The sequence below is a fragment of the Liolophura sinensis genome, chromosome 1 (genome assembly GCF_032854445.1).
Source record: "Liolophura sinensis isolate JHLJ2023 chromosome 1, CUHK_Ljap_v2, whole genome shotgun sequence".
Lineage (NCBI taxonomy): Eukaryota > Metazoa > Mollusca > Polyplacophora > Chitonida > Chitonidae > Liolophura > Liolophura sinensis.
The window spans coordinates 28,450,588-28,468,908 of NC_088295.1; the positions used below are offsets into that span (position 1 = coordinate 28,450,588).

At 36.6% G+C, this 18,321-nt stretch overlaps 1 protein-coding gene across 1 annotated transcript in view; it reads right to left on the reverse strand.

Moving 5' to 3' along the window:
- Window positions 1-1,105: 1,105 nt before the first annotated feature.
- The window catches only part of LOC135465780 (intermembrane lipid transfer protein VPS13A-like), a 94,870-nt gene continuing 77,654 nt past the window's right edge, over window positions 1,106-18,321 (reverse strand). The window contains 17 exon segments of the mRNA XM_064743121.1: window positions 1,106-6,124; window positions 6,520-6,646; window positions 6,949-7,097; window positions 7,678-7,744; window positions 8,150-8,273; window positions 8,656-8,779; window positions 9,356-9,441; window positions 9,954-10,029; window positions 10,467-10,662; window positions 11,138-11,274; window positions 11,408-11,464; window positions 11,977-12,042; window positions 12,509-12,611; window positions 13,811-13,962; window positions 14,645-14,779; window positions 15,313-15,549; window positions 18,050-18,097. Of these exon segments, the coding sequence (XP_064599191.1) occupies window positions 6,002-6,124; window positions 6,520-6,646; window positions 6,949-7,097; window positions 7,678-7,744; window positions 8,150-8,273; window positions 8,656-8,779; window positions 9,356-9,441; window positions 9,954-10,029; window positions 10,467-10,662; window positions 11,138-11,274; window positions 11,408-11,464; window positions 11,977-12,042; window positions 12,509-12,611; window positions 13,811-13,962; window positions 14,645-14,779; window positions 15,313-15,549; window positions 18,050-18,097 (2,007 nt within the window). The 3' untranslated portion in view covers window positions 1,106-6,001.

Sequence of the window (18,321 nt, forward strand, 5' to 3'; positions counted from 1 at the left end):
TAGCAGAACACCATGTGATGGGCGCTCATGCAGGCAGCTGACAAACTAAATGTTCAGGGGTACCTTAATTTGACCAGTACGTGCTTCGCCAAAATATATCCCGGATATGCCAGACGCCACGGTTCCCGGACCTCATATGGAAAGGGGGTAGCGCCGCATATTGGGCACATAGTTTGTAGATGATAAATTGTAGATTGGTTCTCAGCAAAGGAAACTTTGGAAAACTTGGTCTACATTCCGTGGCGGGCAAAATTTAACAAACTTTAGGACATACTAACTTATACTGATGGAGTTTGATCGCGCCAGATTACATTCGTACACGACATCTAAATATGAGATGTTTCATTCTGCTCAACTTAGCTTTCAGAAATACAACGTGTTCAATGTGGAAGCTAAGCTGAGAACATGGCCAACCGATCTCAGAGTTGACTGACATGGTGTGATACATATGAAGAAAAACAAAGAGATCAGAATTTCAGCGAATTTAACTTCATTTAACTGATTGGTGATTATGGCAAAAAACTTATATTCAACAACATTTCTAGTACACATCAGTACATCATTGACATATATGAATCGACGGTCAGCTTCAGTGGTGGAATTGTGAAAATGCCTCAAGTAAATCCCATTGCTGCCTGCTCACCATGGCGAGTAAAAAGTGAGGAAATCCCCCATATACTGAGTACTTTACTTTAAGGTCCGACGGCCTTTAATGTATACATGTAATTGTCATGTATGTCTATATACAGGGGACCAAAGTTCTAAACTCCTACAACTCCCACCAACAGCCTCTCATCCCGTTCACCACTGGAGGACCTTTCTTTTAGCGTTGTTTTCTAACTTTGCGTGACAGAACACTTTGACATATATCAACCTCTCTAAGAGAATGAAACACCATCCCTAAACCTCTGAACTCAAAAATTATTTCAATGAGATTACTGTGGTTAAGCTTAAACTGTGTGGTGTTAAGGGCGTTGGGAGTGCCAAAATCCAGCCAGGCTGTCCTCATCATCGTCATGGGGGGGTGGGGGGGGGGAATAACTTAACTTCTACAGACAGGCAAAACAGGCCAATAACTCCACAAATAAGCCACAAAGGTCATGTTATTTCATTTTATTGACCACTGGAATGTACACAAGAAAAGATAAATCACAGGTTACGAGGGAGCATTTGGGTATAACGACTGGCGCCACTCTCACGGAAGTCCAAGTCCATACTCTCAGCTAACATGGTTTGACTTGGTGTTTACACGTGACACTGGCTCCAGCATGTGGTTTAATATAACAAGGCATGGTATACTCCACAACACTGACATGGGGACACGCACATTAATACCATACAAGCAAAAATATGGATAATATCTCTGGAAATAAACTATTTTTTCTAATCGCAGAAACGAAACTTTTCATAACCGAGTAGAGCATGTTTTTCCTTCAAATATTCCATCATACAGTGTATATAGGTGCATAATAATACTTGCTTGCTCACATCAATTGTAAACATTTTTATTCATATATGTACAACAATTTCTGTAGGTAAACTGGACAAATGAAACTGTGTATATAGGTTAGTTACAGGAGATTGAATCCATGCATGTGCCGTATGTATGTTAAGATATGTACATTCCTATTTATTAAGGAATGAAGTTTAAACTGGCCAGAACTACGTGTAGATACATATAATGACAAGCAACAGTTCTACTGTCATCTATACTACAGTAAATTGTCCCTAATTTCGTGAAATTTTTCAGTGAGCAAATGATTGCCCTGGCGAATGAACTGTAGTAAATGGGTAATTAGATTGTAAAAATCATGTGAAGTTATGTGATTTACTGGATCACATAAAATTTCACATTACACTTTCACTAACTTACTATAGTAGGGTGAGGGTGAAAAATCTATGACATTATACGTGATTTATTGTATTCAAGTGTTTAGTCTGCTTCGAGTAGAAAGCTTCTTCAATGGTAAATGTAGTTCAGACTTTCTAATAAGTATAATAAACAAAAAAAAAAAACAGGAAGTCAGAAAAATGTGAAGACTTGTTGAGTTTGATTGGTTAATTCAGAGTTTCTAAATAGATTTAAGAGATCTTAAAATAATGTGAAAACGTTCATAAAATGCCATTATAAAGAGTGCAATTTAATAATTAAAAAAGTTTGAATCTTAATAAGGTAATAAAACTATATCATGCATGATGTAAAGTCATATCATGCAACGATAATGCCATATCACTACCCTATGCCACATGCTCACTCGTAGATTGTACATTCATGGGTTAACAAAAGGGACAAAACAAACAAAATCAACAAGAAAAAAGCTGAACAGCATTGTTGCACATTAGGAACTCTAACTGGCTGATAATTTAATGCCACAAGTACATATATATGTAAAATATAGGAGTTCCCCAGAGACACTCTACAGAACTTTGTGTGACACATATTATTGTTTGTTGATACACATGGAGGAAAAATTGGGAACTGGAATCTGCTGATATGTATAGTAGCAATGCCATGATACATGTATGCGAGTCTTTTAAACTTTATATACAATGTTTACAACCATATATATACACATAATAACAATTTTACATCAGCAAAATAAATAGAAGTTGACAAGCAGCTTCTTTGAAAATAGATAATTGATTCAAGTATTGAAGGAGCAACACCTTAAAATTAAAAATTAAAAATTATGTTGTCAGGTGAATATCATCTTAATTACTATCTGATAAAAGTCTTCACTGTTGATGGTATAAGGCTAAAGTCTGTAGGGTGTTTCTGCAAGAAAAACTGCCTGGAATCAAATATCAAATCTACCATAATGGTTTGTCGAATAATTTTAGGCATCAAATAATCATGAATAAAATAATTAAATAAATGAATAAATGAGTTAGGAATGTGCTCTTTTGTCATTGCTGGAAATTGTTGTATAGATCAAAAGGAGCTGAAATTAACTAATTAAATAACTTGTTATTAACTTTATGCCATAATTTCAGGATTTGTTAATTTCACAAAAGGAGTTCCCGCACCTTATTTAGGAGTATTGCACACAAGCATGAACATTAATTGAGAACATAGAAGTAAAAAAAAATAACTTCAGTAATGGCCAAGCAGGAAAATTATGCCATATAAATTCTATAAATTATGGTTGTAGACATTTATGGCATTCCATGTGTTATAAGTACTGTTTCATTTCTCCTCTAGTAGAAATGATTAGAAAGTATAAATTTTTCATTCATTCCCATAACATAATATTTAATATTTTCTCACCCCAAAATGATATTACAATAACAACAAGTAAGGCAAAAGCTGAGTACAATGTTCTTTTGTTGCCAAATGATATTAGAAGTTGAGTGACAATATTATAATTACCCCAAAAGGTGAACAGCATAAAGGATCACCTCACACTTACATGTACAGTTAAAGCTAAAAAGTTTTGAGAAAAAAAAAGCTTTCGCTAACAAACTACTTGCTCATAAATTGGAAACTTACAAAGTTAAGTAAAACATACATGTACACATACATACATACATACATATGTACAGAGACATTGATGACAAAACAAGTCAAATGTCCATTACAAGAAAAAATATTTTGTTCATGCAACAATAGTATGTGGTTGTACCAATGGTCTAGTGTTGTTTCAAGCCCCCTACTTCCTACTACATAACACCTTGCACATTTGCTCTTCAATGTTACCAGTAACAAGATTTAACACAGATATCTAACATTAACAACTCTCCACACATAATTCATCATGTGCTAACACAGACAGCTTGGTAGGTACTGGCCCTATATTCCATAACAGAGATTGGTATTTCAGTCAGAGATGTATCACAATATGTAGTCACATACAAAAAAAAAACGAAAAAAAAAAAACACCGTAACATTAAGTCAGTGTAATAGATGTGTAATCTAGATAGTTAAGAGTTAAAAATGGTTAGAATCACACGGGGAAATGTGATTTTGATATGCAATGTAAGCTCAAGTCATGAGCCACTCATTTCATACAGATGCACTTAGGGCATCATTTCAAAGTATTAAAGTTGACATACAGAGATAATTGAAATTATTACTACCATTTATGAGAGGCAATAGGATTTCTGTCTATCCTTCCCCATTTAATGACCCCGCAAAAGTAGAATGTAAACAGAGGTATATGTTTTCATGACATAAAATTTGGTTATAGCATAATGTAGGTAGCAAGATGTTATACACAGGCCAATGATACAACTCTAAAATACCGAATAATCAACTTGACTAGATTGTATGTGAAGAAAACTTTTAAACCTAAAGTTATCTTCACAAAAGCTTAGTTATTCAACTATATAAAAGAAAAACTCTTACATAGGTAAAAGAAGCTATCATATGTGTAATCTTACATGGTAGAAATCCTCCAACAATGACTACATTTCACACAGGGACATTAGCATCATCATTGTACAGCGAGTCGGCCAATATATTTATTTAATTGGTGTTTTACGCTGTAATCAAGAATATTTCACTTATACAACGACCGCCAGCATTATGGTGAGAGGAATTTGGGCAGAGCCCAGCAGAAACCCACAACCATCCAGAGGTTGCCGGAGGGCCTTTTCACCTACGACTGGAGAGGAAGCCAGCATGAGCTGGACTTGAGCTCACAGACCGCACTGGTGAGAGGGTAGTGGGTGCATCGGCCAATATACATCACACAGATTTACTTGCAGCAGTTGATCCAGTTACCAATTAACTTTCAGAGCTAATTATCCACTGATATATACACGTTCATGAACCTGACCCATTACAGAGTACACTAAATATACAAAGGGGATGAGACAAAGTCAACTTCTACAGCTGTATAAGATACACAGAAACTTTGGAGCTAACCAAGATGGTAACTATATGTACATGTTAACGACCTGTTTATACTCCTGACATGGACAGAACACACTTTGCAGCTGACGAAGTTTATAATCAGTACATGTAGCTTTGGAAGCATCTGAGTTACCCATCAGCCTACACACCAAACACATAAACTTTGACTATAAAGTTAGTCATTAGTTTCTGCTGTAACCAAATGACTAACCTGCTTATACTGCCAACACAAACGGAACACACAAAACTTACAGTTGATCTCACAAACACCTCAGGGTACACATGGGCTGACCAAGTCAAAAAAAGCTCATGCTATCACATCCATGGGCATTTCACACAGCTTTTTAAAGTACCCATCTTATATCTGACCAGATTACACATTAGCAACAGAAAGAACCTACTTACACATTAGTTTAACATATGATTTTGATCACACAGGGATCAACATTTTCTCATTTGATTTACATACAATTAACTTCTGTACAATGTACATGTATATGCATATAATGATGTACAAGTGAGTTTGAATTATAACTAATCACACATAAAATCTGACCTAATTGCATTTACATGTAGACTCTATAAGTGACCCACTTACACCTATATGTAAGGTCTACTAGCAACCGAGAGAAACTTGAGTTCTTCAAGTGACCTGGTTACATATGAGCTCCACTGTATGTCGAACATAAGCACTATTACTGAAACCGTTATACATCAGCTCTATGCTGGACACAAGTCCTAGTGAAACCGTTATACATCAGCTCTATGCTGGACACAAGTCTTAGTGAAACCGTTATACATCAGCTCTTTGCTGGACACAAGTCCTAATGAAACCGTTATACATCAGCTCTATGCTGGACACAAGTCCTAGTGAAACCGTTATACATCAGCTCTATGCTGTACACAAGTCTTAGTGAAACCGTTATACATCAGCTCTATGCTGGACACAAGTCCTAGTGAAACCGTTATACATCAGCTCTATGCTGGACACAAGTCCTAGTGAAACCTTTATACATCAGCTCTATGCTGTACACAAGTCCTATACATACAAGTGACCTAGTTGCACATCAGTTCTGAAAGGGACCAAGATTAAAACTCTGCAAGACATATATCTGATGAATTGCACATCATGTAGCAAATGTGACATTACTGCTGACGAAACTTGTTGAGTTTGTCTATCTTCTGCTGAAGCCACTCCAGCAGTTCATGATCCGGGCTGGAAATCTCTTGTTGGTCAGCAGAGAACAAGTTCACGTTGTGGGAGTCATCCTTTTGTAAAAATAACACAGAAATCACATGATCAGTCCACAAAACAATTTATTATGCCATTGGTAGTTTTTACTTGTATATTTGACTCAATGCTTATTACCACTGCTCATAAATCCTCCAAAGTTGGGTATATGAACACATTCTAAGGTTTCTTCCACCCATAAAACTGACAACTCTCATATTAAATGCAATATTCTTCAGTATGGTGGTAAACATGAATCAAACACGTTAACATCAATTAATTTCCTTAAATGCTGAAGCCACTCCAGCTTTTCATCCTTCAAATATGTAAATGCTTTTAAAGAGAAAAAGATATCAATCAATCCATTAACATAAATACGCTTGTATTCATTCTGTGACAGCAGCGCAAAGGGAGGTAACTTTGCAACACTAACCTTTCTGATCCTGAGCACAAGCTTGCCATCCGTCACTGCTGGCACACCCAAGAGGTTGTCTATTGCCACCTGCCACTCCACATCCCAGTCTCCCCAGAGACGACACTTCTCCAACAGGAAAATGTGGCTAAAACAAGAGACAATTACAGGCTGAATACATACATGTACAGTTCTATTCTTAACCTGTGTTCAATATATGAGCTTCCAATCAAATTCTAACCTTTTCAATTTTGTCCATGTTTTTTTTTTTTTTTTTTTTTTGAAAATTTTCTGTACAAGAAATATTTTAAAAAGCTAAATTTTCATCAAAAAAAAACAACATAATACAATATTAACCATAAATACAGACTTCATGTGTAATCATAAATGTGAGCATAATAGCCACAGGTACAGAAAAATCAAAGACAAAAACCACACTACTTAACTTACTGGTCAGTGATGAGAACAATATCTGCCCGTTCATCTTTGCTGAGTGCAGCATGAGCCCAGTAGATGTCTGTGTGAGCAAACTGACCCTTCTGTACGCTCTGTAACAGACGAAATCCAGCTGCCTGGTATGGGGAGTAGGGTTTCAATCCCTGTGGACAGGAACAATAAATGTATTTCATACTGAGTGCAATTTGTAGTAAAATCCCACAAAAATCAGCTGGCACCCATTGTTAAGAGAATGGCTCAAGTTAAAAGTTAGGATGTCAAAAATTTGATTGTCTAACAGCTGTATTACCTGTGGACAGCCTTTAATACATTAAACTGTGAAATTCTGTGGTACCCAGTAAAATATTTGCCATTTATTCACACCCGTAAGATATTTCCACTTTTATTCAAGGATAAAACAAGCTGGAGAAATATGTAGTAAAACATCACATACTTTAAACATCTTTTCTCACCAAATCTAATATAAGGTGGTTACGTATTGATTTCAATTGGTGGCCAGAATGGATAGTGGATAGTGATATTTGGTCGACATAGCAATGTTCGGTTCATACAGTGTTGTCTGGTTCATGTAACGATGTTTGGTTGATACTGTCATATTTGGTTGATATAGCAATGTTTGGTTGATACAATGTGGTTTGGTTCAAATGTGTAGCGGTGACTTCTTTGTTTAGTGGTGTTTGGTTTATTTGATGATGTTTGCTTCATGTAACAGTGAAGTCTCACCATGTAAGGATTGATGAATCTGGGCAGCCTCATCCTGACAACAATTCCCTCATCCATCTCCACAGCTCTGTTCAAGACACAAGGATAAAAAAATGCTTTAGGAACACTGGGTGACACAATACCACTCATTCACACTACATATGAATCAGGAATACAAAACTAGACGACAAGGTGTTCAATATGCATCACCTTTCAATTAGAAAACTAAACTAAGATTAAACAACGTTTACTAGTTTCTTCACACTCAGACAAGCTGTGCCAGATGTACGTTGAAGGGTTAAAATACTTCCGTTTTGTTATCTCTATTTTAAATACAAATCCCCCAAAGTGTTTCATTTCAATATCGGTAATACTAAAGGAAAATGTTGTTTGACGTCAAAAAACTAAGGATCAAATTTGAAGTGCATTTACCAAGCTACTTGTAATCAATTTTAGATTTATGTTTCTATATTAAATTTTCCTATACACGCACCTGCGAAGTCCATCAAATCCCATGCTAACCATGTCAATCACTCCCCCAGCCGGTTTGGTCAGCAGACCCAGGATACCTTTACCCACACCCTTGAAGAAGCCTTCCACACCATCCTCCTGGGCACCTGACAAAGGAACAACAACAATGCTGCAAGTAAGTATTTCTACAAGGCTGAATGTTACTCGAGGGTAAATTCAGTGTCCGGTCAAGATAAAGGAGAAGACAGACTTTCCATGATTTTAAAGCCAGAATTGTAAATGTAAAATCACATATTTTAGCTTCATCTGTCTATCAGTTGGTCTAATGATCAGGTTCTTTACATATCATATTTTAATTCAGTTTAATATTTAGGGGAGAAACAAATACAAGGTGACATAGACTTTTTACAGGATGTTGCAGCTGCTGCAAATTTGCACTTGAATTTACTTTTTATCACCAAGAATTTCTCACATGATGTGGGAATATGTAGTAATAGATCATGTAAGTATATGCAGCATTTCCCCCACCTCTCCATGGGTTCAGGACAACACCAGATAAGCCCAGCCCCACTCCCAGCACAAAGCTCTTAGTGGCCAGCATCAGGCTGGCAGGGATGTTACGAGGCTGTTGCTGCATACGCAGCTGACGTTTCTGGGGGAAAAAAATTTACATAGTAATACAAAATGCTAAATTAGGCATCTACAGTGTAGCTCATGATTAAGTTGGTTATACCTGGGACTGGTATATTAGTCCCAGGGTATACACAAGCAAACTTTGAACGCCTGGTAACCAAGCCTTTCCTGCCAGTACCAACTGCATACAGCAATCTTACAATAATACATTCTTCTAACTAATTTGCCAACATTTGGTAACAGCTTGCTTACAGCTTTGTTTTGAGCTTGTTGGTAAAACTTGGATATGACCACCTGGTTACTAATCTATTACAACCTGATATATGGATTGGTATTGCGTCGTGGGAATTCCTTGGGGTGCAAATCAGTTCAGAGTCAACTGGTAACCAACCTGTCTATTGTAGTATTGCTAATTGCCTGTGTAGTAGATCTAAATACATTTCAGCTAAGAACCTAAGTGAATTGGATATCTACTATGTATGTTACATGACAAACCATAAACACTTTACTGAATGTACTATTAAGTGACACCCTAGGTTATATCCACACCCTTAGCTGTAACATCTCCGTCTCTACAGCCTATCTACTGACTTACCTTTCTGTAGTCACTGTCAAATGACATGACAGCCAGAGCTCTCCCCAGAGAGCCAGTGATCAGAGCCACACTACCAGCAGCACCACCTGTGGCAAATGCATCATGCAGCATGTGAACACTTACATAAAACATGTCGTTGTTTTATGTACCTTACAACTTCTACTTATATCCTAGTATTATTATAAGTACACTCAATGATAGCATCTGTTTCGCAGGTAATTTGTACACATATGCAGGCATACCTTGACACTAAATTCTATAATGTATAACCTTTAAATCAGATTCAATTTCCGGAAAGAAGACCAATTAAAGCACACAGAAACTAGAAGGCACTCTAAGAGCACAAAAAGATAAACAGATAAAAGCCTCTGCAGCATTTCTGTCCTATCTGTCAGAGGTGAGGTAACAATTAAAAAATTCTTTATTATGCCCCCCCACCCCCACCACATTTAATTAATTGGTACATTTTCCCAAGGCCAATCTGTGTACAAAATTTCATCAAAATCCCTGTCTAGCTTTTTCTGTTAAGTCACTGAGGCACAGATAGACAAACAGACAAGTAGATGCCAGAAAAATGAATAGAGAGAGAAATGCTCACCTATGGTGTTACCAAGTAGGCTGTGAACCCCTCTGACTAGGCTGTCGGCAAACTCATCAGATCCCTGAACAGAGCCCTGCAGAGAAAAACAAAGGTAGGTGTAGACAAACTAAATTGGGGTCATTTTCAGGATGTAATTATTATTGGACTGGAGTCTTCGTTACACTTATTTTTGCAGGTGAAGAAAACTGACCAAAGCCTTAGGGAAACTGGTGAAACCTTGAGTGTACAAGGTTGCACCAGACACTGTCAAAAGACACATAACAGTCACCGTAAGTAACAATTTTTTGTAAGGTTGATTTATTCCTATGATCTTTAGGTACAACACAGTCCATGTTTTCTTCAGTTGTGGTTCAAAAATTACCCACTGTGAGTCTGACTTTTTAATCTTAAAATAAAGAATAAAAAAAAGCTCAATATCCACAAATGACCAAACAGCTAAAACACCCCTTCCTTCATCAAAAATCCAATACTGGAAGCATCAGATTTTATTCTAAAGGTAGGACAACCTACCAGGAAGGGTTCATAGAAGAGATCTCCCAGCCCTTGTGTGAAGTCCTTGATAAGACCATAGGGGTTACCCAGGACATCCAAGCCGAAGATGAGCACATAGACCTGCTGTATAGCCTGATGTGTGTAATGCGACTGCACCTGAGACAGTAACTGTTTTGTGGACAGCATCGCACCACGGCGCTCAAAGAACGCCATCCTAAAAACAACAGAAGAGGACGTTTAAAACTCCACCAGATCAGCACAATGAACATGCACGATGTATAATGAAAGGTATCTGGCTTTAAATATTCCTACCTTTTACCACTTATTTCAATGAAAAGTGATGTCTATGAAATGGATAGAAAAGTGTTGCAGGAAATATATTTAATACATACATGTAATTCTGCTCTTTTATACCAGTTTGAGAGTGCCTATACTAATATGAGGACCGAAAAAAAGACATTTCATCTGCCACTGACTATCCAAAAATGATATCAAGTTCTGCCCGATTTTGTCCCACCATAATGCTGGTCGCTGTCATACAAGTGAAATATTCTTGAACGTGGCATAAAACACCAGTTTAGAAAATAAATAAATAAATAAATGAAATCAGGTTCTGTGATTATGGTTTCATAATGTACTGGATTTCTCTATTCTTTAAATAAAGCCTCTGTACAAAAAAACAGACATACCTCATTTCAACAGCCTTTATTTCCGTGAACGTGACACCTATGGAATTGAGGAAGAAGTCGACAATGTCTCCAGATATGGAGGAAGGTTTCTTATTCGCAACGTGAGGTGTTCCACTCAGAGACAGGCTGATGTGTAACTAAAACCAAGAAAAAGATCAAATATTTGATTACATGTGAAATGGTTGATGCATGATGTACACTGTGAACACAATGTACACATGCAGCTGGCATCAAAATTATCTTTTACAAATTTTAAGAACATGCACTTACTTTGAATGGAGACAAATGGAGGTATTCGTAATATGTTCGATGTGGCCTTGTTGAAACCTGCAAAAGAAAATGATATTGTCACTCGTGTTCCTTCATCCTTCAAACTAACTGCAAATGCAAAACACACAGGAAATTGAGTTCATGCCAAAAATGAGTCATTGTGCTTGCAAAAGTAACAAAATACTTGCTGAAAAAGAGACACCACATCAAACATTACAGGCGTTTTTCAGGTACCTCGTTTCCTCCGCCTATAAACCTGATGACCGTCACAAAAGTGAAAATTATTTGAGCGCAGCGTTAAACACCAATCAATCAACCAATCAATCATTACAGTCAGAATAACTCAATATAAAGGCACATTGTGCTCAGTGACTAATACTACAACTAATACGCCATCAGGCACTGCCAAGCCTAATTATGCCTGCAACATCAAAAACAGACTCCATGCTTGTGATATTATGTACACACAGAACAGACAATTTAGTTACTCTGTTCATCAAAACTGACCACAGAATTTATAATGTTAAACTGTGTTTGTTGAGGGTAGCTGCAATGTATCCAGTACTTACCAAGACATCAGCCACTTCCTGCAAGGTCCTCTGGGCCACTCTCAGGTCAGACTGTAGTTGCTGACTCTATACAACACACAATGAAAATGACTTAATTTGAATTTGACAAAAACAAACACTCAGTGTGGCACAGTGCAGTACACATCAACATTAAATAATAATATGAACATAATTAAATGACATTTCAGAAAGATAAGCAAGAGAGCAACAATAGTTGGCTATTTATTTATTGTCCCTTAGCTTGATACAGTCAAATGATACATTTACACAAGTAAATAGCAGTAGCATGATAACACTGCTAGCCTATACTTATAATCATAAACACATGTGTACCAGTGGTAGAATCACTGTACAAAGGTTTCTTGCACATCAGCTAAATGTGTGCATTTAAGAATCAAATTACCATGTAAAATGTATCTCAATAGTAGTAATTCCAAAGCTAGAAGAATTCCTTCAGCATTTAGAGGAAATCATCCTTCTACACATTGATCAAGAATTCAAACTAGATTTCTGGAGGATTTTCCCCACCTACCTCTTCTTCCTCCACCTGTAGTGTTGAGATGGTGTCAAATACAGAGACTAGGAAGCCCTTGTCCAGACGAATGTTGAACTCCTGCACTAACACTTTGAAATACCTGAGGATGAACAAGTCAAGTGTGAGGTGACCTAAACAGCTACAGCTTGCAAAACTACCGAGGATGAACAAGTTAAGTGTGAGGTGATCTAAACAGCTACAGCTGTCTAAACTACTGAGGATGGACAAGTCAAGTGTGAGGTGACCTAAACGGCTACAGCTGTCTAAACTACTGAGGATGAACAAGTCAAGTGTGAGGTGACCTAAACGGCTACAGCTGTCTAAACAACTGAGGATGGATAAGTCAAGAGTGAGGTGACCTAAACAGCTACGGCTTTCAAAACTACTGAGGATGAACAAGTGAAGTGTGAGGTGACCTAAACGGCTACAGCTGTCTAAACAACTGAGGATGGATAAGTCAAGTGTGAGGTGACCTAAACAGCTACGGCTTTCAAAACTACTGAGGATGAACAAGTCAAGCGTGAGGTGACCTAAACAGCTACAGCTGTCAAAACTACTGAGGATGAACAAGTCAAGTGTGAGGTGACCTAAATGGCTACAGCTGTCTAAACTACTGAGGATGAACAAGTCAAGTGTGAGGTGACCTAAACGGCTATAGCTGTCTAAACAAATGAGGATGGACAAGTCAAGTGTGAGGTGACCTAAACGGCTACAGCTGTCAAAACTACTGAGGATGAACAAGTCAAGTGTGAGGTGACCTAAATGGCTACAGCTGTCTAAACTACTGAGGATGAACAAGTCAAGTGTGAGGTGACCTAAATGGCTATAGCTATCAAAACTACTGAGGATGAACACGTCAAGTGTGAGGTGACCTAAACGCTGTCTAAACAACTGAGGATGAACAAGTCAAGTGTGAGGTGACCTAAACGGCTATAGCTGTCAAAACGACTAAGGATGAACAAGTCAAGTGTGAGGTGACCTAAACGGCTATAGCTGTCTAAACAACTGAGGATGAACAAGTCAAGTGTGAGGTGACCTAAATGGCTATAATTGACAAAACAACTGTGAAAGAAATGCCCAAGTGGAGGCATTAAGCTAGTTAATTTCAAAAAATTTCTACCATTCATGTAAAATGTGCATAAAATCGGACGAGAAATTCAGAGGTATGCAAATATGCCCCGAAAAAGATTTTTTACTTGGAATAATTTTTTGCATATTCTATGTAATCTTTGTCTTACAGTAACTTTTCATGAATCTTTGAAACTGACACGACTAAACACAGAATCAACTGTGTCCTACCTGAATGTGTCTATGTTATTCTCTGCTACTGTCCTCCTCATGATGCCAAGCTCTATGAAGGGTTTGAACCCTGACTTCTTCACCACAAACCTAGGGGTGGGGGAAGGGTACAGGACCGTCGGGAAATAGGCATCAGACAACTGGTTGTCAACCTGCAATCACACATAATGAAGATTTAGTTATTTGACTGCTGATATTCTGATAAGTACAACAGAAAACTTCAATGAAATAAACAAATTAGATAAAAACTACTTGATTCCTGTTTAATTCTCCACTTTGGAATAATTCACGTATAATTCGGTTGCCAGATTTCTTGTCCAAGAGAAATCTTGTCAAAATCACACTATCTTGCCAACTCCTGGACATAAATACTAAAGAATTACAATAAATTTATAAATGAGAATAAAGGTGCAACTAAACTTCAGCAAAAAACCTGAATTATCCCAAATATTATAAAACAAGGCTTCAATGTTTCACAGCTTCGTGATGAGTAAACATGTGCTTTAAATTCTTCAATGTTTTCACATATTTGCAAGGTGATTATTCAAGCATATTCTGAAGGTATTATTCTGTGAAGACTGGTAAAATTAAACTGTGTGTGAAGTCCTCAAATTGGCCAACACCAACATGTAGTTTTCGCTCCAAGATCAAACTGAAAATGTGCAAAATTTGCTCTGAAAGTTGCTCATTTATATGTGAAAAGTTTGAGGAATTAGGGTAGTACAAATACACCGCCAATCAATCTTGTCCACATGTATATGCATGTACATATCCACATCACCTTATACAAAAGCGTACATAAGATCTGAAGTCATCATTGGCAAGTAGAATTACCTGGACTCTGTGAACTTTGGCATGAATGGCAGTATGATGTTCTGAAGTTCTGTACTGAAACCACAGTCCTGAATGTTTGGTTCTCTTCAGCGCTCCCATGAACGGCTTCTTCATTGTCATCTTGATCAGATCAGCCTAGGGAAAGGATAAGCCTAAGGATAACTTACATCTTTCTGATCATAACATTTAAGCAGTCGTAATTTGTATTTAACTCTGATAAAGTTGACTAAAAATTTTACTATTATTTTTCAACAATTAAATATTGGCAAATATTAATGGGTAAGCTGAACATTGTTTACCGATGGTTGCTTCCTTGTTGTTATCTTATGACATACATGATTCTGTCTCTTTGTCAAGGCACTGGAAATGTACTATAAATAGCGCTGCTTCAATGAAATATCAAGCATTTCAGGAAACCACCTGTTATATTTTTGTGCCTGATAGAGAACTCATATGGACAATAAATGTCTGCTGTTGACTGTATTTAACATTATAGCCATATCCTACCAAAACAGGGCTTCCTGGCAGAATGATCCCAAATAAATGTATTGTTTGTGATATTGTCTTTTTGATTTACTTCCATCCAATATGTACTTGTTATCAGTTTATAACGTGAAAATACCTGATGCATGCCCTGAGTCACTTACAGCCTGCTACACTTAGCTCACCTCAATCTGATCCTGTAGATTAGCCTGAAGTTTGTCGTTCTTCCACTTGTCCTCCAGCCAAGCTGCCAACTCCCCGCTGAGAAGCTTCCACCTGCCATTCACCTCCACCTCCCAGACAGACGGGGAGCTCATCATGCTGGCATAGGCCACCTCCTCGTACTGGCTGTTGATGAGGGACAAGCTCAAGCCCTCCAGAGACACAAACACAGCCAGATTAGCCTGCTCAGCCTGGCTCACCTGAAATATGAAACAAAGGTTATGATTGGTGGATTTTAATTACATGTACTGGTAAATACACCAAGGGATGAATACTGAAAACTACAACAAGGCTTTATACATCATATTCTGCATTCAGACCAATACTAACAATCAAAACAAAATTACATTACACAGCTATAAAGCACATAATGAAATTTTTAGTGTTTGATTTATTGACTGACAACAGGGAAGGGTTGAACATTGACACAAATATGCAAATAATTAACTGAAACTCTTCAAATACTTTAAAACTCAGGATATCATGCAAATGTCTACTTGACTTAATAGTTTTGTTTCAAATCACAGTACGCCACACAACACAGCAAAGAAGAAGAAATGTATGAAATGTAAAGTTGTCAAATATTCAAAAAAATTTAATTCAAAAATTAAAAAGAATTAAGGCATAATATTGCATGCTTTTAGAATGCTCCAAAGACAAGGGAAGATGGGAAAGCACGATTAGGACAATGCCGTTCAGAAACTTTCATCCTATGCAGAAATATAAGTCACATTTTCATAACTACATGCAACTTTTGACATTCCACAATGGGATGACAGCAGGAAGACATGCTTACAGATCATCAGCTAGTTATCACAAACTCCAGGCATCACAATCAGGAAGGAAAAGACTGAATAAAGACTACTCATCCTCAAACTGGGCATAAAATATCTTCCATAATTAACTTAATTGTAGCAAAACATGCGTAGTAAGCTCATGGAAGACTTTTCAAAGCATTAATAGAATTGTGTACCTTAATTGTTGGAAACAATGGTTTATACAATGATTTCAGCTGTAAAAAATGGCAGAGGACACAAATGTTCAAACACTCTTACAAATGATAAGATACAAATGTTCAAACACTCTTACAAATGATAAGAAACTAATGTTCAAACACTCTTACAAATGATAAGACACAAATGTCCAAACACTCTTACAAATGATAAGACACAAATGTCCAAACGCTCTTACAAATGATAAGACACAAATGTTCAAATGATAAGACACAAATGCTCAAACACTCTTACAAATGATAAGACACTAAGGTTCAAACACTCTTACAAATGATAAGACACAAATGTTCAAATGATAAGAAACTAACATTCAAACACTCTTACAAATGATAAGAAACAAATGCTCAAACACTCTTACAAATGATAAGACACAAATGTTCAAACACTCTTACAAATGATTAGACACAAATGTTCAAACTCTCTTACAAATGATAAGACACAAATGTTCAAACGATAAGAAACTAATGTTCAAACACTCTTACAAATGATAAGACACAAATGTTCAAACACTCTTACATATGACAACACACAAATGTTCAAATGCTCTTACAAATGATAAGACACAAATGTTCAATTGATAAGAAACTAATGTTCAAACACTCTTACAAATGATAAAGCACAAATGTTCAAACACTCTTACAAATGATAAGACACTAATGTTCAAACACTCTTACAAATGATACAAAACTAAGGTTCAAACACTCTTACAAATGATAAGAAACTAAGGTTCAAATGATAAGAAACTAAGGTTCAAACACTCTTACAAATGATAATACACAAATGTTCAAACACTCTTACATATGACAACACACAAATGTTCAAACGCTCTTACAAATGATAATACACAAATGTTCAAATGATAAGAAACTAATGTTCAAACACTCTTACAAATGATAAGACACAAATGTTCAAACACTCTTACAAATGATAAGACACAAATGTTCAAACACTCTTACAAATGATAAGATACAAATGTTCAAACACTTACAAATGATAATACACAAATGTTCAAACACTTACAAATGATACGAAACTAAGGTTCAAACACTCTTACAAATTATAAGACACAAATGTTCAAATGATAAGAAACTAACATTCAAACACTCTTACAAATGATAAGAAACAAATGTTCAAACCCTCTTACAAAAGACACTGAAGAGCACACTCATGGCAAATGAACACCACAGATGAGGAGGATAACATACATGTACACACAAGGTGGCAAAAGCATTTTTTCCAGCAGCTTAGCAGGAAGCTGCTGCAGAACTTTTCAATGAATTTGTGAAAAATTCTAATATTTTCAAAATCTACATGTTTATACATATACAAACAGTAAACTTGGAGCTGGTCCAAGTCAAGAAACAGGCATGATCACAAAAGTTATCCGATAACATTTACATGTATTTTACAAATGAATATATAATGATTTTACATGGCACTTTTCAAACAAGTTAATATTTGATTTGAACATGGTGTTTTAATTAGTACATGTATATCCATATCAATACCAATACAGAACAAAATTGTTTCATATGAAAACTCAGTTAAATACACAATAACATCTTCAAAACATTTCAAACTGCATGCTAGAATTGCAGAGCCAATCAAAGCTGTGAGGTTAGGAAAATTTGGCATATTGCATGAAGCTAGTTTGAAAGAGCCAATCAGCAACAGTGGTGTAGTTTACCTTGGCACGGCCTCTCTCATGTGGGATATCAAGTCCCTGCACATGATTCTGAGGCAAAAGGCAAATAGTGCATTCAGATTATTGGTAGTTACAGCCTACAAGCATTGTCATTTGTGAATGGGTTTGTTCAGCAGAAAGGTTTAGCATATTGCAGATCTTCTCAATATGCAAATCTCTCACTACAACTCTGCAAAAACTACAAGTACATGTACTATCCCATATGTATCTAACTACAGCTTTTACTGATTTACATGTAATTTTTAGCCTGTACT